The 25,234-nt window shown below is 38.5% G+C and overlaps 1 protein-coding gene across 1 annotated transcript in view; it reads right to left on the bottom strand.

The window, feature by feature from the left end:
* The window catches only part of EFEMP1 (EGF containing fibulin extracellular matrix protein 1), a 68,230-nt gene extending 43,564 nt beyond the window's left edge, over window positions 1–24,666 (bottom strand). The window contains exons 1-4 of the mRNA XM_065890891.1: window positions 24,546–24,666; window positions 23,213–23,300; window positions 18,668–18,716; window positions 18,104–18,505 (exon numbers count right to left, since the gene is read on the bottom strand). Coding sequence (XP_065746963.1) covers window positions 18,104–18,505; window positions 18,668–18,716; window positions 23,213–23,293 — 532 coding nt within the window. The 5' untranslated portion in view covers window positions 23,294–23,300; window positions 24,546–24,666. The remainder of the gene's footprint in view (window positions 1–18,103; window positions 18,506–18,667; window positions 18,717–23,212; window positions 23,301–24,545) is intronic.
* Between the last annotated feature and the right edge of the window lie 568 nt (window positions 24,667–25,234).

Genomic DNA, 25,234 nt, shown 5'->3' with positions numbered 1-25,234 from the left:
CCTTAGGTTATATTTAGCACGTCTCCCAGTAGAATTTTGAGGCAAAAGATGTAAACATATTTAAACACAAAAATGATGACTAGGAAGCAGGCTTTTGAATAGGCTGTAGGAAGAAAAATGTGACTGAAACAGAACAGAGATTTCTATGAGAGAGATGGAGAACATTTTCCATGATTCCCTAACAAACACACAAATATTACAGATGTCTAGGACAAAAGTTCACGTTGAGGCAAGAACAGTGTTTATTAAATTTCTTTTATATAACAGGCATGTGGATACATGCTAACCTGCAAAAATAAAGGGAGTTTTTGTGTTTGCTCATAAAGTTTTTGTTTCATGGATATTGTTTATTTGTAGAGTGGAGTAAAGCAGGATTTTAACTAAAAAGTCTGAAAATCAGAGTATATATTCATAATTATTTATGAGTGGTTTTGGAGAGGATTGATAGCATTTTAGAAGTTCCATATCCATGAAGAAGAGAAGGGTACATTCATTCAAAAGGAGCTCTTAGAAGCTGTGAGGTTCTTCTTTTGAACAGTACTTTGCCTGTTTCAACCACACCCATCAGGATGCGTATCTGAGTGAGTCATCCAGGCTCCTGCACCGCTGGGGAGGTGGGTGCATTTTGCTTTTTAACTCATATTTTGCTTTTGAAACCATTTAAAATTCTAGATTTAACTCTAAAGTTTTGGATGGAATCATTTCAGGGAGAATTTAATTACAGATTGTGGTAGGCAGCTTCTGACATGGCTTGCAATGATCCCAGACTCCTGGCATTCACACCCTTGACTGTGGGCTGGATTTAGTAGCTTGTTTCTAATGAACAAAATATGGCAAAAGTGATAGACTGTCACTTCAGTGATTGAGTTACAGAAGACTGTGACTTCAGTCTTATTAGCACTCACTTTCTTGCTGGCACTTTCTCCTGCCCTTTCCCTTGCTGACTCTGACGAAGAAGGCTGCTGTGCTGTGAGGTGCTCTAGGGAGAGGTATATGTGGCTAGGAGCCACGGAGGAAGAACTCATGAGAAATGCAGGCAGGAAGTGAATGCTGCCAACAACCACTAGTTGAGTGAGCTCGGAAGGGGATTCTTCCCAGTCAAGCCTTGAGACAACTGCAGATTGTGAAAGACCCAAAGCCTGAGGACCCAACTAAGCCGTACTTTGATTCAGACCCAGAGAAGCTGTGAAATAATAAATGTTTGTTGTTTTAGGCTGCTGCGTTTTAGGACAATTTGTCACGTGGCAACAGATAACTCATAGGCTTCCTTAGGCTTTTTGTGTAACAGATAATAATGCATGAGCTCAGGAAAGACTGATTGCTTTGGTTGTAAGCCTGGTTTGAATCTGAGGCTGAAAAACATCCTGAAATATGAAATGAACAAACCTGTAGACTTTAAACAGGCTGTTCTTTGCTGAAAGGTATTCATGTCCCCCAGTGAAGGCAGAAAATCTTAATTCAAAATTCAGAAAATAATAAAGAACCTGTAATATTTAATGTTGTCACCTTTATGTTTTAAATGAGTTTATAGTAATACATGCAAAAAGTATATTTATTCTGCACCAAAAAACGAAAAAAAAACAAAAACAAAAAACAACTCCTTTCCAAGCTAGGATTGAAATGGAGTCCTTGGCTGTGGCATGAACCATAATAATTACCCATGTCCATGCCTCGGGGGAAGACTGCAGTGATCTAGTGTTTAAAGCTTCAGTGATTTGGTCCAGACTTTTAGCAAACAACCAGCACTAGGTGTGAACTGTTTTGTCAATAAAGCTTCAAGACATTAGAACTGTCTGGTTTTTTGTTTCTGAGTCATTAATGCTATTATAATCACAGAATACACCTGCATTCTTCTCAGGGCAGATTTTAACTTGCTCTGGTATGTTTTCCTGATAAAAATGCTATTTGAAAGTCAAAGAAGAGTTCCTATCAATAGAAATAGTTTAAATGCCGCACGTATCAGTCAAGAACCATATAGCGACCACACTTCCAAGGCTTGTAGCCTAGACAAAGTGCACTCTCTCTACCTCTCTTTTTCTCTTTCTCATTCTTTTAAAATTATTTTGAATGAGAGCTGGAAGGGACAACTCTTAATTTTGACAGCTGAGGCCCAGAGAGGTTAACTGGTTTAATACAGTCAGAGTCACTTAGGGGAAGATTCAGATGGGAACCTTTTTCTCTTGCTGAGTTTCATGGAGTTTCTGCCACTTTTTGCTGCCAAAGACTACTTTCTGGATCCCCCTGAGCATTCAAGCATAAAAACATTCCACTACAGAAGAAAATTCTATTAATTAATAAGGGAAATATCTGTGCATTACAGCTGTAACTGTTACAATGGAATTTATATTGGAGAAACTGAGTGTCTAATCAGAGGAGAAGAATATCTTTTTGAAAAAAAAAAAAGAAAAAACCCACCACATGCAGATCTAATTCTATCCAAAGTATACCACACTGCTAACTGCAGAAAATAGAGAATGAAGAATCACTAGACATATCAGCTTCTTGGTGGGCAGCACAAATTGTCAGCTACTGGAAGATAGGCTCTGAATATACCAACAGAATCTGGGAGCTTGTTAGAAATGTGAACCGTGGGTCTCACCCAACACCTACTGAATCAGAATCTTCATTTTAATAGGATCCCCAAGGAATTCACATGTTCAGTAAAGTTTGAGAATCATTGGTCTATCACACATAGCATATAGAAGATCCTCAAAAACATATTAGAGAATGGAATCCCAAATTTAAAGAATCCCTCAGACAATTTTATAAAAGCAGAAAAACTGATTTATTCAGGTGTCACCTTTTCTTTTTTTCTTCATCAGTCCTTTGAGGAAAATATGTACTTATCCACATATACACAGGTAGAAAATGGTCACTGTAATACTATTTTACAAGATACTTCAGCAGAACCTATTTTTGATTAGAATAGTCTTATGCTTGCTCATGTCCTCTACTCTATCTTGCTCTCTTTTTCTCTCTCTTCCAGTTCCATTCTACATCTCTTTTTCTGCCTCTCATCCCTCTTACAACTGCTCTTGTCTCCCAGAGTAAGAGGAGGTCCCTGGAAGAGAAGGATATAGCTCAACTGTTTGCTCTGTTTTGCTTTTTTTCTCCATAAATGTATGGATACATTCCTGGCTTCTACCCTCACAGGTGTTCACTGCATGTTTGCTTTTTCCTTAGATGATTGATTTTCATACTGAGTGGTGTGTGGTGATGGTAGATGGTGTTGGGGGTAAAGTATCACTGTTACTTGAGTCACTCAGCAGAAGAGCCAGGGAAATTCTCATAACTGGCTTCACTGTTTCATCTTAAGAATACGTGGTATATATATATATATATATATATATAGTTACCCCTCTTATCTTTGGTTTCGCTTTCCGAAGTTTCAGTTACCCACATGGTCAACCATGGTCTAAAAATATTATATGAAAAATTCCAGAAATAATTCATATGTTTTAGATTGCCTGCTATTCTGAATAGTGTGGTGAAATACCTTGCCATCCCACTCCGTCCTGCTGATGACACGAATCATCCCTTTGTCTAGCATAGCCTGCCCATCAACCGATTAGTAGCATCTTGCTTATCAGATCCACTGTTTTGGATATCGCAGTGCTTGTGTTCAAGTAACCCTTACTTCACTTGATACTGGTCTCAAAGCTCAAGAGTAGTGATGCTGGCAACTAGGGTATGCTACAGAGAAACCGTAAAGTGCTTCCTTTAAGTGAAAAGGTGGAAGTTCTCGACTTAATAAGGAAAGAAAAAAATTTTGTATGCTGAGGTTGCTAAGATCTACAGTAAGAATGAATCTTCTAAATGTGAAATTGTGAAAAAAGGAAAAAGAAATTCATGCTAGTTTTGCTGCCAAACTCAAACTGTAAAAGTTATGGTCAGTGCATGATAAGTGCTTAGTTAAGATGGAAAAGGCATTAAATTTGTACAATAAGATATTTTGAGAGAGAGAGAGACCACATTCATATAACTTTCATTACAGTATATTGTTATAATTGTTCTATTTCATTATTAGATACTGTTGTTAATCTCTCACTGTGCCTAACTTATAAATTAAACTTTATCATAGGTATGTATGTATGGGGAAAAAATTGTATATATAGAGTTTGGTACTATCCATGGTTTCAGGCATCTGCTGGGGGTCTTGGAACATATCTCTCAAGGATAAGTGGGGACACTGTATTTAAAATCGATCAATGAGCAAGCAATGCTTAAGTCATGAAATTTTAGCTACAGTAGTTACCCAGTTATGATCTCTGTAGTTAACTGTAACAGAGAAGAGAAAGTATTTCTTCTCCTTTAAGGGAAAGTGGTGTTTTCTTTTTTGCTGAGTAATAGAGTTGACATAACACTGATGTGTCATCTATTAGAATAATTTTAAGATGTAGCTCTCCAAATCAACTACAGAGGCTTGGTCTGACTTTGAATCTGCACCTGATTCTTCTTTTCCTAATTTGAGATTTATACTGAGGAATAGGCAGGCCAGTTGCTTGCAGTTACTTTTACCCCTTGTCAGGACCTCTATTTGATTTTTTAAGCTCTTGAGAAAATTCAAAACATCATTCATATTTAATCAAATAATTCATGCAGTCTTCCTTATTGATGTTGTCCTTATTCTCCCTTGTCATTATAAACTGTTCCCTTTAATACAAGACCAGAAACTGTGTATTTTACCAAGAAAAATACATACATTTTGTTATGGATTCATAATGCTTTGGGGAGTATGTAATTGTGCCTACTCCTGACTTTGATATTATAACCAGCTTTTCTAATAATTCTTTAAAACTCTGTTAGAACCCTAATACTGTTTGTGGCCAGGTTTTTACAATGACAACTAAATAGCCCAAGCTCTTTTTCTAATACAGTGATATTCTATTTGGGGTATTAACCATCAGTGATAGCTTGGTTTATTGGAAACTATTGCTCTGGCATGCTTAAACAATCCATTTTTCTGTTTAAATTGAAAAATCAGAGACAATTGTTTAGTTTACTTACAGTTGGACTGTAATTTACAATGGCTTTCCTATTAAACATTTTTTAAAATGAACTAATCACCAAATAATCTTTCCTGTTTTTTCAGAACTATCATTAGCTGTATAAATTGCACCACAATTAAATTTCCTTCTTTTATTTAGCGTTTTTTTATCATTAGCTTGCCCCCCCGCCCCCCCGCCCAATTACTAAAGAAAGGAGGTCTTGGAATTGAAGTTGAAAACAAAGCCCAGCATCTTTACCAGCTTGTGTGGAAGGACATTTTTCTCTAGCTACCTTCCTCCCTGGATTAGGGCTCTTCTGATGTGCCAAGTCGTGAACTAGTTTTACAAAAAGGGCCCACAGCTTTTACTGGGAAGTTTAATTAATCATGAATAACTGGAATTTTCTGCCTTGTTTGTTGAGTGACGTTTTATTCTTGGCTACATCCTGACTATATAATTTGCCAAAGTCTGAGGAATAAAAGAGCATGGGGATTCAATGTCAGTCCCAGATAAGTTATTTTCTAATCCACTCTATGATGGTCTATCTAAAAAGTTTATTTTGTTAAAAATTCAGTTGCCCAAGAACACAAAGGTAGGTCAGGATGGAATCCAGGTAAATCTCTAAGAAAGATTAGTCAAGACATGGTCAGGATGTTGCTGAAGTGTAAGGCAACAGAGTGTTAGGGGTTACACCTTAACACTTTTATTTCTTTGTTGACTCTTTCTATATTCCATCCAATAATGTCTTTATTGATTAAATCATGTAGTAGCTGTCCAAGGTGCCCTTTCCCTTGTGATAGGTAAACACATGAATTTAGAAAGCAGTTCCCAGTGTTGATTTTACAAGAATAATAAGAGGGGGAACTGTGTTCCAAATCATTTTAGAAGCATTATCAGCTTTGATCAGTTTAATTTTTGTACATGTTACTTTCCTACCAAAAAATGGTGCATTGTTACATGTTTGTGCACATGCATGTATATGGGCATGAACTTGAGTGGGTATGTGTATGTGTGCATATGTGTGAGTGTAAATAGCTGGAATAAACTAAATCTAGGAAAGAAAGGGGGTATTTAGGCTGTGTGGGCAGGTTTCTAAGGTGTCTTTTAACAGCTTCTTTTGGAATGTCCTTTCCTTTTTTAGACGAGATATCTTCTGATATCACAAACTGCTCAGGACAGAACATGGATAAGGAGAGAAAACCATCTTACGTAACAGTATCTCCTTAGGCCTCAAATGATGAAAAGCAGTGATTAGGAAAAAAGCTTACTGGTGGGTTTCGAGTGATGCCAAATACCTCAATCACTCATATATTTTAGGAGAATGATTAAAGTTGAACTAATTCTCTAAGAAGCTTCCTCAAATAAACAACACATTTGAAGGATTCAACAACAGACTCTGAAAAACAGACTTATACTGCTCTTCATAATTTTGGTATATTTAAGCATATTGAGATACTTAGGTTTTTTAGTGAATAGTGAAAAAGTCAGCAACAATTTAATGGCATACTCATTTTGTGAATGTATGTATGAGAGGAGGGCTTTGCTGCAAAATAGTGAGATCTAACTAATCACTACTAAACAAAAATTCTTCCCTAATCCAGGTTGTGATAGACCTGGTCTCCAGGGTAGACACTGAATGGGAACCTCTGAGTTGTTTCCTGTTTTGGATTGTGTTCCACATTTCCACTCAAGGGAGTAGGATTAGATTCTCTGCAGCACACACAGCTGTTTAGAGTGCAAAACTTATTTCACTACAGTCTCTGGAGCTTTTTGAGATTTAACTATATGCATAAAGGCAGTTGCAATTTCCATCATGATTCTCCCTTTAGCTGGGCACACATAAAGCAATACACACAGCTTTTATGGTTGTCTCTAGTTCCATTGTCTACTTCACACTCATATTTCACATACAGTTAAGTACATAATACAAGCTAGCTATTAGCTCCCAAGGGGCCTTCAGTAATCTGTGTTCTTTCCTGGGCCTCTCGGACCCATGGATTTCTTTCTCACTTCTCTAGAAATTCAGTTCTTCCTACCTTGGGACCAGATCAGAACTGTGCTTCTTTAAGTCACCTACAACCAACTAAGTGATTTTCTTGGATTCTACCCTTTAGCATTTTAACAGAATAAAGTTAAAAAGGATAGTTTCATTCCTAGCCACAGCAATCAGTCAAGAAAAAGAAATAAAAGATATCCAAATTGGAAGGGAAGAGGTAAAACTGTCACTGTTTGCAGATGACATGATACTCTATATAGAGAACACTGAAGACTCCACACAAAAACTTTTAGAACTAATATATGAATTCAGCAAGGTAACAGGATACAAGATTAATATACATAAATCTGTTGCATTTCTTTACACTAACAATGAAATATCAGAAAGAGAAAGTAAAAAAAAAATCCAGTTTAAAATCACATAAAAAATATTTAGGAATAAACTTAACCAAGGAGGTGAAAGACCTATATGCTGAAAACTATATAAAACACTGATAAAGGAAATTGATGATGATTCAAAGAAATGGAAAGATAGCCCATGCGCCTGGATTGGAAGAATTAATATTGTTAAAGTGGCCATACTACCCAAAGCAATCTACAGACTTAATGTGATCCCTATCAAAATACTCATGACACTTAGAACTAGAATAAATAACCCTCAAATGTATATGGAACCACAAAAGATCCAGAATTGCCAAAGCAATTCTGAGGAAAAAGAACAAAGCTGGAAGCATAACCCTCCCAGACTTCAGGCAATACTACAAAGCTACCATAATCAAAACAGCATGGTATTGACACAAAAACAGACACATGGATCAATGGAACAGAATAGAGAGCCCAGAAATAAACCCACACACCTACAGTCAATTCATCTATGACAAAGGAGGCAAGGATATACAATGGAGAAAAAGACAGTCTTTTCAACAAGTGGTGTTGGGAAAGCTGGATAGCTACATGTAAATCAATGAAATTAGAACACTCCCTTACACTATATACAAAAATAAACTCAAAATGGTTTAAAGACCTAAATATAAGACATGACACCATAAAACTTTTAGAAGAGAACATCGGCAAAACATTCTCTGACATAAATCGTAGCAATATTGTCTTAGATCACTCTCCCAAGGTGATAGAAATAAAAGCAAAAATAAACAAATGGGGACAAATCAAACTTAAAACCTTTTGCACAGCAAAGGAAACCATCAACAAAATAAAAAGACAAGCTATGCGATGGGAGAAAATATTTGCAAACGATGTGACAGGCAAGGGGTTAGTATCCAAAATATATAAACAACTCATTCAGCTCAATATAAAAAACAAACAAACAACCCAATAAAAAATGGGCAGAAGACCTAAACAGACATTTCTCCAAAGAAGACATACAGATGGCCAACAGGCACATGAAAAGATGCTCAACATCACTAATTATTAGAGAAATGAAAATCAGAATCACAATGAGATATCACCTCACACCGGTCAGAATGGCTATCAAAAAGTCTACAAATAATAAGCGCTGGAGACGGTGTGGAGAAAAGAGAACCCTCCTACACTGTTGGTGGGAATGTAGACTGGTGCAGCCACTATGGAAAACGGTATAGAGGTTCCTTAAAAAACTAAAAATAGAGCTATCACATGATCCAGCAATCCCACTCCTGAGCATATATCCAGAAAAGACAAAAACTAATTCGAAAAGATACATGCACCCTAATGTTCATAGCAGCACTATTTACAATAGCCAAGACATGGAAACAATCCAAGTGCACATCAACAGGTGATTGACTTAAGATGATGTGGTATATATATAATGGGATATTATTCAGTCATAAGAAAGAATGAAATATGCCATTTGCAGCAACATGGATGGACCTAGAGAATATGATACTAAGTGAAATAAGTCAGACAGAGAAAGACAAATACTATCACTTACGTGTGGAATCTAAAGAATAATACAAATGAATCTATATACAAAACTGAAACAGACTCACAGACATAGAAAATAAACTTACGGTTACCTAAGGAGAAATGGAGGGAGAGAAGGGATAAATTCAGAGTATGGGATTAACAGATACGAACTACTATATATAAAATAGATAAGCAAAAAGGATTTACTGCATAGCACAGGGAACTATATTCAATAACTTGTAATAACTTATAATGGAAAATAATCTGGAAAAAATATATAACTGAATCACTTTGCTGTACTCTTGAAAATAACATAATATTATAAGTCAATTTTACTTCAATTAAAACAACTACATAACAACAACTACGAAAAAGATAGTTTCTGGCTTGCAGTCAAGGGAAAGAACCAAGATGGATTGCTCTGATCCCTTCTTCCTTTCTTGCTCTTATTTTATAGAGCTTCACCCAGTGTCTTGATTTTCTTCACAGTATTAGAGAGCTTACATAAATATTTTCCAGCCTTGTGATTATTTCACTTCAAATATCATAAATATTAACATTTCCCCAACCCAACTGTATTTTCATTATTCACCATGAGATTTCTGAGGAAGGATATATTTGATATAGAGATGCATTCACTGGTTAAATGTCTTGTCAGAAAGTTAAAAGAATTCTAGTATTTCTAATTACTAGTCTTGCTTTAGGAATAACAGCAACTTATTTATTCACCAATGTTTGTTAAAAACCTAACAATCCACAATATAAAGAATAGACTTCATAGTTCCTTCTTTCAAGTGGCTTAAGCTTAAGATGGGAACTAGATATTTAAGACCTCCATTATTGTTTTTTATCTACTTTTTTTTTCACATCTTTTTTGGAGTGTAATTGCTTTACAATGTTGTGTTAGATTCTGCTGTACAATAAGTTGAATCAGCTGTATGTATACATATATCCCCAAATCCCTACCCTCTTGAGCCTCCTTCCCACCCTCCATTATTAATACGAAGTTTGATACATATAGAGTTGGGAAATACACCTTATACACATATGGTACATAATTGCTCATTTTCAAGGATGGTTTTAGAAGTCAAGTAAACTTTAAGCCTGAATTCTCTGATGATTAAAAACCATTCATTTATTCAAACACGTACACACAGACATGAAACATTTGCTTTCTGCCTTTTCAATAATAAGTAAAATGGGACACAGTTTGGGAAGATACTGAGACAGGGCTGGAGGAACACATTAGTATTTTGTTGGGGAGAGTTACTGAGGATGGAGTACTAGTCATAGATGTTTGCTCTGCAGTGCTTCAGCATCACATGTACTATCAAATTTTGTTTTCCTCCACGTACCCCTATCCCTTACCTCATTAGCATTCCTATCAGCAGCACCCTGCTTCTGGGGGACTCTCCTGGGAAACCACTCTTGGGTAGAAGGAACATGGACATAAAGCTTTCCGCTTTTTCTGCTTGGCTATAAGATGGTTACTTCCCTCGCTCTTCGGATCTTAATTTCCTCATCAGACCTCTCAACTTCCCCTCATCATTCTCTTCTAAATGTTCCATTCCAGGGAGGAACCAGGCTTTTGTTCCACATTTCTGGGGACATGTTCTTTTTTCTGTCTAAATGTGGATTTTAATAAATTGTAAGCATACCTGTATCACATATTGGTTTTGCTACTACTTTTGGCAATTCATTATGTACTTACTGTGATGTCCCGTGTGTTAACTTTCCTGAGCTATATATTTTGCTTCTTTTATTGTTATTTTATAATTCATGGGTTAATGATGGTCAGTTCCCTGAGGACAATGGCCACTCCTTCCTTCTACTTTTATTCTATCAAAGTGCCTTACAACAGAAAGTGGTTCTTAAAATTTGATTGGATTTTATTGAACATTAACTGAATGGTTTTGCATTTTGTTTGATCAGTTTTGCTTGTGATATTGCCTGGTTACCTTTGACTAGTATGGATGTACAATTATTTCAAAGGTAGTTCAAGTTAGTTGAGTTGAGTTAGCCGAATATCTCAAGTTTTTAAGTCACTTTGTACACATTTACATAACATTGATTCATTCTCTGTCCCTCCTTTTAATTTGAAAAGGTTATTTGAAATTGACAGCAATAAGCTGTTCATGATGCTGCCAGTATCCTGGCACTCAGCCTTCGATTCATGTCATTCCTTCACTTCATCTTTATTAAATGTTTACAAATCATTTAGGTTCAAGCTACAAGCCTGCAATTGTGGCTAAATGCTTGCAATGACAGCTGTTTTCTTCTGCCAATATTTGAATGCAGTTTTCTTGATCAGTTTTATTTTTGAGTGTGCAATTTGCAGTTACCTCCTGGAAAAAGAAGCATGGTAATGAATTTCAGATGTGGCATGAATTACTTATTTGTACCTTCGTGCAAAATCAAACACATTTGGGGCAAATTTTGTTTACTCTTTGGTTTCAAAGAATAAAATTGTGCCAATAGTTCAACAAGTGCAAAGGCAATCCTTACAAATGGGGCAATTTGTTGATTTCAGAGACTATAGTTTGAAATTTTCTGCTGGAGAAAGAAATAATGAGTCAGTACCAGTGCACATTCCTGAAGTTACCCAGGCTTGCAATTCTAGTCTAATCTGCTTCTTTTTGCTTCTATGGGGAGAGGAAAGTTCATTCTACAGATTGTGTTAACTAGCTTTAACAAGAGTCTTCTTGTCTTTGATGGGAAGTAAATCTGTGATAAAGTTTAAATTGAACAGAAGATACTTATGTGAATACTCTTCTAATATTTGATGATATTCACAGAATCTAAAGGAGATGTCAGCTGTGCATCAGATATTGAAAGGATCTCCTATCACTTTGGTAACCAAAACACACTTTAAGACCAAAATCAGAATCAACCTCCTCCTCTTTCACAACTCTACATGAACTGAACCTCCAAACAACAATGTTTGTGCCTTGAGTATAAGGGGGATGCCTATAGAAGGTAGGGGTATCACAGCACCAATCCTTACCATAGCCAAAACATAACTGCAAGTTTCACTTACAATTTAAGGGCGGTTACAGCATTTTACACTTGCAGGTTTTATAGACAGGTGCAAGATCTCTTGTTTTCTGGTTAAAATGTCCCCTTTTCCTCTAGATTGCACATATGTGTCCTTGGTTTGGGGATATAGTCCTAACCAGGACTCATGGCCAATAATATTTAGGGATCAGAGCACTGGTGATGACAACAAGAAAGGTGAGAGAAATGAAATGGAAATATTATTCTGTCCTATAAGTAGAATGTATATTTTAGATGTTTTCTCTTCATTACTTCCCATATCCCACATAAAGTATTCTGACCTTGCCCTCTCGTTTTTATAACTGAATGCAGCTTCCTGAAGTTAAGATTAAGTTAGGCCATTGGTTCTCACACTTCAGCAGGGATCAAAATCATAGAATTGTTAAAACACAAATTGCTAAGCCCCATCCCCAGAGTTTCCAATTCAGTAGGTCTGATGGGGCCCAAGATTTTGCATTTCTAATAAGTTACAGGATAATGCTAATGTTTCTGATCTGGGGACCACACTTTGAAAATCATTGAGTTAAACAGTTATACAACTTAGTCTTCTGTTGCAGAAGAGTGATCATATTGACCTCTTTCATCCTTCCACCTCAAATAATTGTCACTCAATTTTTATGAAGGAATTTTAAAGAATTTTCTGACTATGCATGAATCAGATATACATATTATCTATAAAATGTATATTAAAATGAGTCTTAAATTAACTGAAATTTTATGACTACAGTGTTTGGAAAAGTAAATTATGAAACAATGCTAGATTTTTCAGGAGGAAATCAATGCAATTACACTGCATCAGCTTATTTTAAAAGTAATTAGGTTTTCCCTGTAAACTCAACTCCTATCCATGTATATGGCCTTAGAGAATTTTCAGATACTCAAAGGTAGTTAACAAGTAAACACAATGAACTATTAGTAAGTTAATACCCATTTTACTTTGTGCTTGAAATATTTCTTTTCTGTTAATATAATAATTTTCTCAATTATAGTCTTCCTTTTGCAAAATATCTATTTTCTGAGATCAAAGCTCTTCGCTGGGCTGTATAATTACATGTAACAAAAATTAGGCGTTTCCTCACAAAACTAACAGGAGAAAACAGAGACCTTAATGACATTAGTGAGGATCAGCAAAAGGTTAGTGTTTGAAAGTTGTTTGGTAATGACAATGCCAAGTATGCTAAGCTACTTGATTACACTATAGTTTATAAATCCCCTTTTGGATATGTGATCATTTAAGTTTCAAATGAAAGAAGCCGAAGAGAGACATCCCTAGCATCTGAGAATCTGTACATGTTAGTTCAAGTTTCTTTTTTTTAAAGTAGATGTATAGATAAAAACATTTTTCCTTTTCAAAATAGTATTTTAGTTATCCTTATGTTTATAAAGAAACGTGAGGAGGATAATTGATGGCCCCCAAGAGCTTAGAGCTTTTTAACCCTGAGTGTAATTTTTTCATTCCTTTAGGCTCTCCAAAAGGCAACAGTTTTTTCTTTTTAGCTTTTTAGTTGCTCCTGTGTCATAGGTAATAATAATACAAATCAAATAAAATCATTGAAAATACAGTTGAAAATTGAAAAAAAAATTTTGGCAAAGAAAACTTTATAATTGAAGTATGGTATTTAATTTAGCTAAGTGGTAAAATTTTTCCCAGTGGAAATGAGGAAGGATGAGCTAACTATGGTATGACATGTATCTAAGTATGTAGGTGCTAATGTATAGGTATCCTACACATGCAATCTAGAACAATGTGGAAACTGACAAACTGGCGGGATCCTGATAACTGCAAAGAAAGGCTCTGTCCAGATACATAAAGATCAATGAAACATGGTTTTTCAAAGTTCAAAACAAATTGAAAAAACAGTTTTACTGGACAAACAATGCCTTAACCTGAAAAAGTGGCTCTAACATTCGTTTTTTCACTGTTGGCTGTGATGTGCAGGACATTTGGTTATTGGGGGTTTGCTAGGGTGGTGCACAATGCCATTTCCCCAGGACTGAGGCATTTCCAGCGATGTGGGACATTAAGTTTTCAAACCAGGAAAATCTTGGGTAGACAGGGATGGTTGGAAACTCTAGGGTATGCTTTCACATCTCTCAATTATACCTTAGATAACACAAGCCAGGTATTGCACTCTGGAATTGGCTCCACAATCAGCTTCATTAGACGTTTGTATCAAGTTCATTTTTTGATGGTATGGTTTCTTTAGCAAGTTAGTAATGATACTTGTAAAACCTGCATGAGGTTAGTAATGACTTAATTGCCAGCTATGCAAAATATTCTACATTTAATTTTTTGAAAGTTCAATTAAGTGAACAAATTCCTTTGAATTGGGCAATTGATGCTTTCTCTTATTTGCCAGGTCCCAAATGATATTCTTTTCCTACAAGAATGGGGCTCTTGGAAACTTATATATGATAAAAAAAATTCTTTCTCAGCTTGAACTAGTGATTTCTAACTCCATATCCCTTGAAGAAGATAACATAGTGACTATGCACTAAAGATCCAACTTCCTTATGGAGCAGATGAATATCTGTTGTCTTTGAGGTAGATAATATTTCATGGAGAAATGAATAATTTCTAAAACTTAATATTTACATGACTCCAGGTATGTAACACTGAAATGATCTTCATGTAATGTGATAGCTGCCAAAGATGGGACCTGTCTTTGAAATTCTCAGTGTGAATGGCCTCCCCAGTATCACGCTCAGTTGGCAAAAATTACCTGAGAAAAACTGCTTACTGTGAATTGATATTTGGATGTTATATTTTAAACCCTTTGGTTTTGCACAAAATTGAAAAACTCTGGGGCTTCCCTGGTGGCGCAGTGGTTGAGAGTCCGCCTGCCGATGCAGGGGACACGGGTTCGTGCCCCGGTCTGGGAGGATCCCACATGCCGCGGAGCGGCTGGGCCCGTGAGCCATGGCCGCTGAGCCTGCACGCCCGGAGCCTGTGCTCCGCAACGGGAGAGGCCACAACAATGAGAGGCCCGCGTACCGCAAAAAAAAAAAAAAAAAAAAAAAAAAAATTGAAAAACTCTGGACAAATAGATGAATAAAATTTAAAGGATCATGTTTTCACTAAATGTTAAAACATGGAAAGCTGGTTCAAAATATATTTATAAAATAGAATACATTTATTTATTTATCTATTTATGGCTGTGTCGCACTGCATGTGGGATCTTAGTTTTCCGACCAGGGATTGAACCCACACTCCCTGCACTGGGAGCTGAGAGTCTTAAACACTGGACTGCCAGGGGAGTCCCTAAAATAGAATACATTTTAAAATATCTAGTGGTATTTAAATTAGGTGGCGACTGTGATTGGTAATAGTGCATTCAAAGGCACGACTGACTTTAACACTGAAACACAGTTCAGATTTCAGCCATTACATTAAAAATGTCGTCAGCTTTAAGTTATGTACTGATAAACTGTACCTGTTGAAAAATATATGTGGGAAAAAGAAATAATTGTAATACAAACACGACCCATCTACAGGCATTCATTTATTCTGATCCAGCAACCATGGTAAATATGTTTGGATTACTGGTCATAAGTATGCAACATTTAAAAGGGAGTGGAGATCTTTATTAAAACAGAAGGCTCCTCAAACTCCACAATGATGTCAGTAATGTAGGTCCTTGGAGCACATTATTGTTTCAAGCGGAGGTCCCCACACTTTCACATTGGTTATAAAATATTATTTTGTGCTGCTGGCCTGGAATGAGAATGTCATACATCTGCAGGCAATCAGAAGAAACTGGACTGCATGTTTGATTGGCTCAATAATAAACGGGCACAAGTGTGACCTGACTTATGTTAGTCAGATTCCCTAGACAGATTATCCTGTTGTTATCATATGAAATAACCCCCTTTTATCAACAATTAAGTAAATCCACATTTATGGGCACTTTGCAAAATTGTGAGGTGGGAAGAAATCCAACTTAAGCCTTAAGTCATCCAAAAAACTTTTAACCCTACTTTTAATGATACAGACCCCCAATCCCAAATTTTTGAAATTAGTTGAATTATGCAAAACAGTTTGGGTTGGAAATGCCCTGTGTGCACACAATCAATGAATATGTATTTAGCATCTACCATAAGCATTTAATAGTTTTAGCTTAAAATTAAAAAGAAATTCCCAAAGAAGTAAGGATTATAAATATTTTAAAAGTAACTTACTTTGTAAGATAGTCTAAATCTTTAAGAAAAATTAAATAGGATTTCATTTTTATTATTCACTTTTTATTATACAGTTTCTACTGTAACCAATGCATGTTGTAAATCCTGAATATGTTTTATTCTAGAAATTTTTCATTCGATTCTAGGCATTGTTCTTGCTTTCAACCACAACTGTCAATGGTGGACCATAAACTACTTTGACAGTTTCTGATAAATGATCCATTCATTTACCTGGGTTTTCTTCTCCTAAGTACCATTAAAACATACATCTGAAGTGTAAAAAACAATTCAGTATGTAAAAGTCAATACTTCAAAAATTTCAGTAAAACTTTTCAGTTTCAGGAAAAATACCACCAAACCTTCCAATATAATTATATATTTAAATAACACAATTAACAGTTGGTATTTTAAATAAATTCAAGGTATTTTTAAACCAGTATTCACTCAAATACACACACCATATATATTTTATATAAATATATATTTATTTGTAAATATCTATTTATTTATATATATAAATAACCTCATGAGGTTATCTCTTTGACATAATCCTTAAATTAAATATCTGAATATCAAGCAGATGCTGAAGCATTCATCATCAATATTGGAATTCTGACTCATGACAGTAACACAAAACAGATGCTAATACGATAGGTTCTCTGAAAAGTGACACCATCACAGCATGGGTTAGCTCTTGATGTGGGATACTTAAAATTTGAACACAAAATATAAAATAATAAAAGTCAGAGCCTGATAGGTTTCCTTACTTCATTTATAAACCATTTAAAATCTACTATATACAGAAGATAAAACTCAACACTGGTAAATAAGGGGCAGCATTCTAGAGGACCAGCAGTTGCTTCTTTCACTTAATGCAGCAGCTAGGTGACCCCAGTTGAACCCTTCAGTGTTGAGGGAGGAAGGTGCTCTTCCTCATTCAGGCAGGTAGAAGGTAAGAACTCCTGGGCCCTTTCCATTGGCCAGGGGGTACCAGGCACTTATGGTGTCTTATGGGGTTTACCCAGTCAGCCCCTGGTAGTGAAAAAGTAGTCTGGAGCTTCTATTGCCACACTAGGCAGATCTAAAAGGGTTTGCTAAGTAGGCAAAGAGGAAGAAAATCCCTTAGCACAGTCCAGTTAGTTAATATCCTACATGTCTTCAAAGCCCAAGATTCTTATCACTTTGCTAGCATGAGTCTACAGCTGTTTCTAGAATACACAGTGATGTGTACTCTTTGTGAAAATAAACAGAAAAACCCAAGCGGACAGTGCCATGGTGTAAGTGATATAAGCGAAATGTGCTCAAAGGAGAGCTTAAAAATAGATATAAATGTGAGTGGGGGACACTCCCTCAAAGGTAATGAGAAGCAGAAGTCCCATTTCTTTATTCCTCTGTGAGGAAAACAAGTCAGTGGCAAGTTCAATAAAAAGAGTTTGAGACCTTAAAGGCGGACATTTGTGGAGTAGCTTGACAGCACAATTTCAAATTCCAAATGAAAAATTTGCTTCTTTTGACAGCTGTGACTCTGGCCCCATCTGTCTGGGCTTGAACGCTGGCTCTGTACTCACCACCTGTGTGACCCCTAGTTCTCAAACTTGGCTGCACACTGGGACCACATGGGGAGCTTTAAAAAAATACTGATTCTTGGAACCCACCCCCCAGAGACTGTTATTTAATTGGGCTGGGGTGTGGCTTGGACATGGAGAAGTTTTAAAGGCTCCCAAGTGACCCTAAGTATGTGCAGCTAAGGTTGAGAACCACTGATGACCTCTCTGAGACACAGTTCCTCATTTGCAAAATGATGATGGTACTGGCAGCAACTACCTTTTAGGACTATTGTGATGATTGAATATGATAATGCAGGCAAAGCACTTAGCACAAAGTCTGGCGAGTGGGAAGCTCTCAGTAAATATGAGCTGTTGTCATCCTCACCACAGGTGCACCTGGGCAAGAACTTTCTCATTAGCATTGAAAGTCATGCTTACCTTGGCACACGTTATGCTCACTCTGCTCATAGCCTGTTGCACACTGGATCCGGTGAGAAGGGTTGGAGGGAATGCGCTGAGGGTCAGCTGGGTTCCGCCGGATGACAAAGTTATTTCGGCCAGTCTGCACTTCAGCAGCAGCACTGGCGACAAAACCACCCCCAGGCACCGCTCCACTGGCTGCCATGCCACTGGCTGCTACACCCCCAGTGCCTGTACTAGAGGTCACAGCTGCATTTGTAGCTGCACCCACACCTTCAGCTGCTGGTGTTTCTTGCTGTGGTTGTTCATTGTTGACAATAATCTGAGCTGTTTTAGGAAGGCAGAGGTATCCTCCATAGTGGTTGACGCATTTCATTCCACCTTTGCAAGCGTCTGGGACAATGTCACATTCATCAATATCTGTGGTCAGTAATAAAATAAGTCAGGAATCTTCTTAGAGGGGAAACTCAATATGTAAATATATGCTTATGCCTTTTGGGTATAATACAGGCAGGACATGAAGGACATATGAGATGGAGACAGAGAGCTACGTTCAGATGGGAAGTCTGAAAGTTGGCTCACCTTTGCACTGCTGTCTTACAGGATCCCACTCATATCCATCTGTGCATTGCTGTGAAGAAAACATCAAGATGGGGCCAGGAGACAGTTAATTGAGTATCCATTCTCTGAGAAGTCACTCTAAAAGCTTCATACTTATGGCAACAATCTTTGTGCTAGAGTCCTAGATAGATGATGAGATGGGTAGTTTACCATTCTGTAGCTATTTTAAAAAGACACATCTGTGCACTGGACCGCTTCAGGGATCCCTTCTCAATCACCAGCTGTCTCAACTCTTTTGTTGTATTTGCGTTGGGTCCAGTTGCCCATAACCATCTTCTTGGAATTCCTTTCTCTCTGTCCCAATACTAATATTCTGCAATCTCTCTGACTGCTTTTTTGCTTTATTTGCCCCTTCTTCCACACTGTAAATTTTACCAAAAAAAAAAAAAAAAATTCAGCTGAGTTCTTTTCTTCAGCCCTTGACAATTTCCTCTCTCTCTCCAAATCCTCTTAGAGCATTCCAGACATGGCTTTCCTTATCATTCCTATTCAGTAGAGTCCTGAGGCTCCTTCTCACACCATGGCCTGCCTTCTAGCTTTAGTTCCTACGGGTCCTCTCTAGTTCACTCACTGAAGGAACCATCTGTCAAGTACCTTCTCACACCAGGCACCACCCTAGTCCCTGGGAAAGCAAAGATGATTAATACCTTGTTCCTGTTCTCAAGCAGCTCACAGGCCTGAAGAGGAGACAGACAGGTAGATAAGTTGGAGTAAGATGTCAGGTGTCGTGACACAAGTCTACCTGTGGAAGGAATGATGGACCCTACCCAGGGCTGTGGGTGGACATGACAGGGTGGAAGGGAAGGCTTTATGGGCGAAGTTACAAGTGAATTGGGCATTACAGGACTTTTTTCCAGAGAGATATGGGGAGTCTAGGATGAGGGACCACGTAAGCAAAGGCGCAGAGTTGTTAAAGAAGGAAGGAGTTACAAGTATTCCTGGGTGGGTGGAGTGAGGTTAGAGAGGTAGGCAGGTCCAAACCTGGGAAGCCTTTCTTTGGGATAGACGGAAACTGAATTCTACCTTAAAGGTCAGTGAATCTCAAGCTCCATTATACTTAAGAATCATTCTGGTGCTTGTTAAAATGCAGATTCCTGGGCCCAACCAACGGTTCTGATTCTGTAGGTTTGGTTGGGGGCCTGGAATCTGAATTCCTAACAGGCATCTCAGGTGATTCTGATACAAGTCATCTATGGGCTACTTCTTGAGAAATGCTGGTATAAGTGATGAGGCCTCTGAAGAAATTTTAAGCTCAAGAAAACATCTGATCAGATGCAGATTTGAGGAAGAGGCTTCAGGAAGGATTGAGGAAAAGTAGAGTAAACAAATAAATAAACTTAAATTCTTTTGTAAGAACCAAGTAAGTAAATAGTAAATTTACTTATATAGCTGAATGGAGACAGAGAGATGAGTTTAGGTATTTTACTGATTTCTGAGACTTAACAGGGTGAAAACTAAACTCACTTCATCTCCCAGACTAATTCTTTCTAGTTTCCCCAACACTGTCCAAGGCACTACCACCTTTCTCAGCACCCAGGATTACAACTTTAACATCAACTTTTCCAATTATTTTCCTTCAAGCTCTGCTGACTTTGTTTCCACTTTTATCTCTCCCACGTTGGTGTAAGCCTTCCTGGCCTCATGAGTAGGCAAGTCTCCTTAGGTGGTCTCCATATCTCTACATGCTGCACACAAGCCTCCATGACAATCTTTCTTTGCTCTCTTGGTTACGTTGCCCCTCCATCTAAGGGCTCACAGTGGCCTGTAGACCTTTCATCTCCCACTATTGCCATCTCTAGGTTCTCCCCACTACCTAGCTTGTTGTCACCTCCTGGACTTGACTTGGCTGTTTTCACTTCTAGCCTTTGATTATGCCACTTTTTCTGATTCAGGTGCCTCTTCAGCCTTTCTAGAATAATCCAAAGTCATCACTTCCTTCAAGAACCAGCACAGAGTTCTACCTCCTTCAATATGCCAGTATGAACATTAATTACCTCCTTGCTTTTGTATTTCTTTAGCAACATGTATAATACTTTGTACTTTTCAAAAGTATTTTCCCAAGGTAAATTCCCTAAGGTTAAGGTCTGAATTTTTTTAGTAAGCAAGTAAACTTAAATTCTTTTGATAGTGATGAGCATTGCTTATGCACACGGCAGATACTTGATGAGTGAATAACTGAATGGACCCTATCTTTAACATGAAAGAATATGAGGCTGTCTTGTGGATATGAACCCATCCTTCTGAAAAGTATCTTTCAAGCCAGGCAAAATGACAGTGCACTTGAATAAATCTGTATGCTAAATAGAGAAGACTTGCAGTTTGCTTTAGGTCTTCAGTTCCAGTACATTCAATATGGATCTACTATTAAACAAGCCTAGAGTGAATTTAGTTACACCACTTACTGGCTGTGTAGTCTTAAGCAAGTTAGATACGTCTCTGATCTTCAGTTCCACTATCAGCAGAAGGAAGAGGATGTCACTTACCTCATACTTTGCTGTGAGGATGAAAGGAGACAGTGTCTCCACAGTGGAATTACTAAAAATATAGCTACATTTTGTCCTTTAGCCATGAACTAATAGGCATACACAATTCAAAAGAGAATAGCTCTAATCTTAGCACAAAAAGGGTGTCATATTTGGGAAACCTGTTATAATATGATGAACTCTAGTTAGTGGTCTTAAAACTACAGTGTTTACTCCACAGGGAACTTTCTCTGCTAAAGATGAGTAAGATTTAGGTGATTAGCAATGGGCAGGGGGTACAAGATAAGCAATTGTAAAAGCAATAAAATCTTTTATTAGATGAATATAAAAGTGGGTAGCTAATTTAATTTTAGCTCCCTAAGAAGGTAGTAAGTTTAGCCTGAATAACAAAACAATTTCATTTGAAGATAAACAACACATGTATTCATTTATCTTCAGCAGAGAAAGCAACTACATTTACCATTAAGTTAACAAAATATTTATATTAAATCCCATTTGATTTATAGTTGATATAAACAACAAGGAATATTTGCCAGATGAATACATTCTAGGGATAATATCAAAAAAGTGAGATAATGTTTATTATCAGTAATTGACATTAGCTCACTTTTAAGAGTTTTATTTTCAAAAATTTTTCACATTCTTTTGAGTGAGATTACTTAATTTTAAATTGGGAGCAAGCAGAAAAATATGTTTTTCATATTCTGATCCAGGACAAATGTCATTTGCCTCACAACACTGATTAAAGACTAGAAAACACAAAACAGAGGTGCAAACAAACTCACCAGAAGTGAGGTAAGCACTGCCCTCTGTTCTCACCATATCACCATATTCCTGGCAGTGGGAGGGGTTAGATGATATATTCAATATTGTATTAAACATTGGTTATATCCATACAATTAACTAATTAATCAAAATTACTTGGAAATATCAGATATGCTAATTAGAAAATGCAAAACTAAATTTCATACAATGCATTTTAAAACCATTTTGCCAAATATCACATCCTGGTAACACGTAAAGTCTATCTGAATGGCATTTATATGAGTTATCAGTTATACTGTAAATGAATAATAGCCTTTATGAAGTCAAGAAAGTCCACTTACATGAGAACATAAGTCACATGCACAAATGAGGTGATGGGCTTTTGTGATGTTTAACATTCCTATTTGACTTGTCTTACTCCTTGAGTTCTGGTTTCATCTGCATGTATACAGGAATTCAGGTTTTCCAATTACTTATACCCATTAATTTGTTTAATGTGTCAGAAACATGTAGCTTACTTTGGGTTTTGTTTTAAAGGGGTTTCCCTTTCTGGCCTTGCACAAATCCTTGCATTTTGGTCTCTGTCTCAAATGGTGATCTAAGAGAACTTTTGTTGTTGTATTTTTAATATCTTTATTGGAGTACAATTGCTTCACAACGTTGTGTTGGTTTCTGCTGTACAACAAAGTGAATCAGCTATATGTATACATATCTCCTCATAACCCCTCCCTCTTGGACCTCCCTCCCACTCTCCCTATCCCACCCCTCTAGGTGGTCACAAAGCATCCAGCTGATCTCCCTGTGCTATGCAGCAGCTTCCCACTAGCCATCCATTTTACATTTCGTAGTGTATATATGTCCATGCTACTCTCTCACTTCGCCCCAGCTCCTCCCCCGCCCCCACCCACCCCCCACCAAGTCCATTCTCTACGTCTGAGTCTTTATTCCTGACCTGCCACTAGGTTCATCAGTACCGTTTTTTCAGATCCCATATATATGTGTTAGCATACGGTATTTGTTTTTCTCTTTCTGACTTACTTCACTCTGTGTGACAAACTCTAGGTCCATCCACCTCGCTACACTAAGTGAAGTTTTGAAAGGACAGGCAATTTACAACGAATCTTAAACATGAAACTTGCTAACGTTTATTATCCACCACAGCGAACAGCCCACATAGACTGGCAGGAGTGGATAAAGTCTCCCTTGTGCCACAGAATCCCTATGAACCGCACTTATCTCAAATTCCATCACCCCTTACCGTGTACGTGATGGTTTCTTCGGTGTCCTGTGACTTGACTAACGCCAGAGTCAGCATAATTAGGAAAAGGGCTTTCACCATCGTGAATCTCAAAGAAAACACAGCACAAACCGATCCTTAGTATCTGCTGCGGGGGAAATAAAACTTTAGCTGTAAAGTAACAAGCAAGATAGCGAAGGCGGAGGAGGCTGAGGCTCCATCATACCCAACTTACAATTTACTTTCTCATCTCCCCTCCCCCTCCTCAACCTTCCCTTGGCCAAACGAGGCACCAAAGACTGTAAAACGGCTGCAGAATTACATTTCACTTTACTCTGTCCGGCTTCGCTGAAATATATACAAAAGATATACAGCGTGCATTTTATACTGCACCTACACAACAGGCTCGAGAAAGGGAGTGAAAGAGAAAGAGTACAGTGTCATTAATTTCAAAGGAGACGGTTCATTTTTTTCCGAGGGCTGAAGTGGGGCAGCAAATCTCATATTCCCTTGAACGTTAAGGCTTTCCCTATAAGCTCACCTCCAGCTAGTTAAGTTCCTTGCACAGCTCAGCAGAAAAACCTGTGAACAAATATGAATTACTTTGGCTTCAAACTTCTTCTTTTTTTTTTTTTTTAAACAAAACACCAGAACAAAACTCGGGAGCAATCTCCTCCCCTAGGATAGAATACCTGCCCTTCAGAGCTCCTTCTTACATTCCCCAGCGCAAACTCTCAAAGTGGCATTTCCAGGCGTTCTCTTTGCGCAGCTTTGTTTAAAACCCCCAGGTTGTGTAGAGGAGCAGCCCAAAGCGTCTCATGCCCTCGTGCCTTATCAGTCCCTCGGTCCCCGAAATGCTACCTTCAGGATCGGGGCTGCCTAGGGCCGGAACTGGGCAACCACACAGCGGCCCGAAGTACCAATTTCAGGGCAGCCGGCCAGGCACCCCCAGGGAGGCGAGGTCCCTTTTCTCAACTGTATGTTATCAGGCAGCCGTCCCCGGGGAGCTGCTCAGCGCTCCAGTTTCTAACCAGCTCCTGTGGAATCCAGGTGCGGCTTAAATCTCTGGCCCCCTGAAACTTTCAAAACCTTGTTTATGGGCAAAGCCCTGTCGGCTGATTGTCGGCACGCACACACATGCCCATCCAAACAGATGTCACCCCGTACTCGCACATGCTGACAGATCGCATTCCTAGACCACACACCTCCACCTCCCTCTCTGCCTGAGAGATCCTGCACAGTGTGCGGCAGTTCTCAGGTCCACTGCACCCCTCAGGTCACCCCACTTACTCCTCGGCGCGCGGCCCCGCGGGCACTGGGCGAGCTGGTGTGACCCCCGCTTCGGGGCTCCTACCTGCGCGGCCGCTCTGCGCTCCGGGCCCGGGCAGCGAGGGGAGAGAGCAGGGGAGGGCAGCCCCGTGGGTCTGAACTGGCGAGGTCTGGCAGCGGCCGCGGCGGCGGCAGGAGGAGGAGGAGAAAAGGAGGGAAAGGGGAGGGCGAAGGGGGGCGGAGGGGAGGGCGAAGGGGGGCGGAGGAGAGAGCTGAGGGAGGCGCAAAAGGGCTGAGCCGAGGGCTGCAAACCCGGCGGGAGTGCGCGCTGCGCAGCTGGGTCTGCGCCCCCTTCTACAGGGGCTCTCCACCACCCGCCTGCCCTCCCCTGCCATCCCCTCACTCTTCGTTCCCAGACGCGCCGGAACTCCAGGCAGAAGATGGCACGTTTGGCATGTGACGTTTGGGATTTGAATCGGCCTTGGTGATGCTCCAGCCTCCCAGGCAATTTCTTGTGCGCCGCGGAGTGGAAAAAGGCTCTCCTAGTAGAGCTTGTTGTGAGCGTCCTGAGAAATTTATTATTATTATTATTATTATTTTTCCCCAATAGGTGAATCCTAGGAGAGTAAATTAACTCCATTCGTAGAACTGGTTCTTTCGCCTTTTCTTTAAGATACTTTTTTTTCTTTTTGAAGGGTGGGAAAGTGCCTGCTTCCTCAAAGGTAGAAAAAAGAGAATTCATTCATTCCACCAGTATCTGTGACTTACTATGTG

This window comes from Phocoena phocoena, chromosome 14 (genome assembly GCF_963924675.1).
Source record: "Phocoena phocoena chromosome 14, mPhoPho1.1, whole genome shotgun sequence".
Taxonomy (NCBI): domain Eukaryota; kingdom Metazoa; phylum Chordata; class Mammalia; order Artiodactyla; family Phocoenidae; genus Phocoena; species Phocoena phocoena.
Note: the sequence above shows the minus strand (reverse complement) of the source record. Positions and strands in the feature narration are given on the sequence as shown.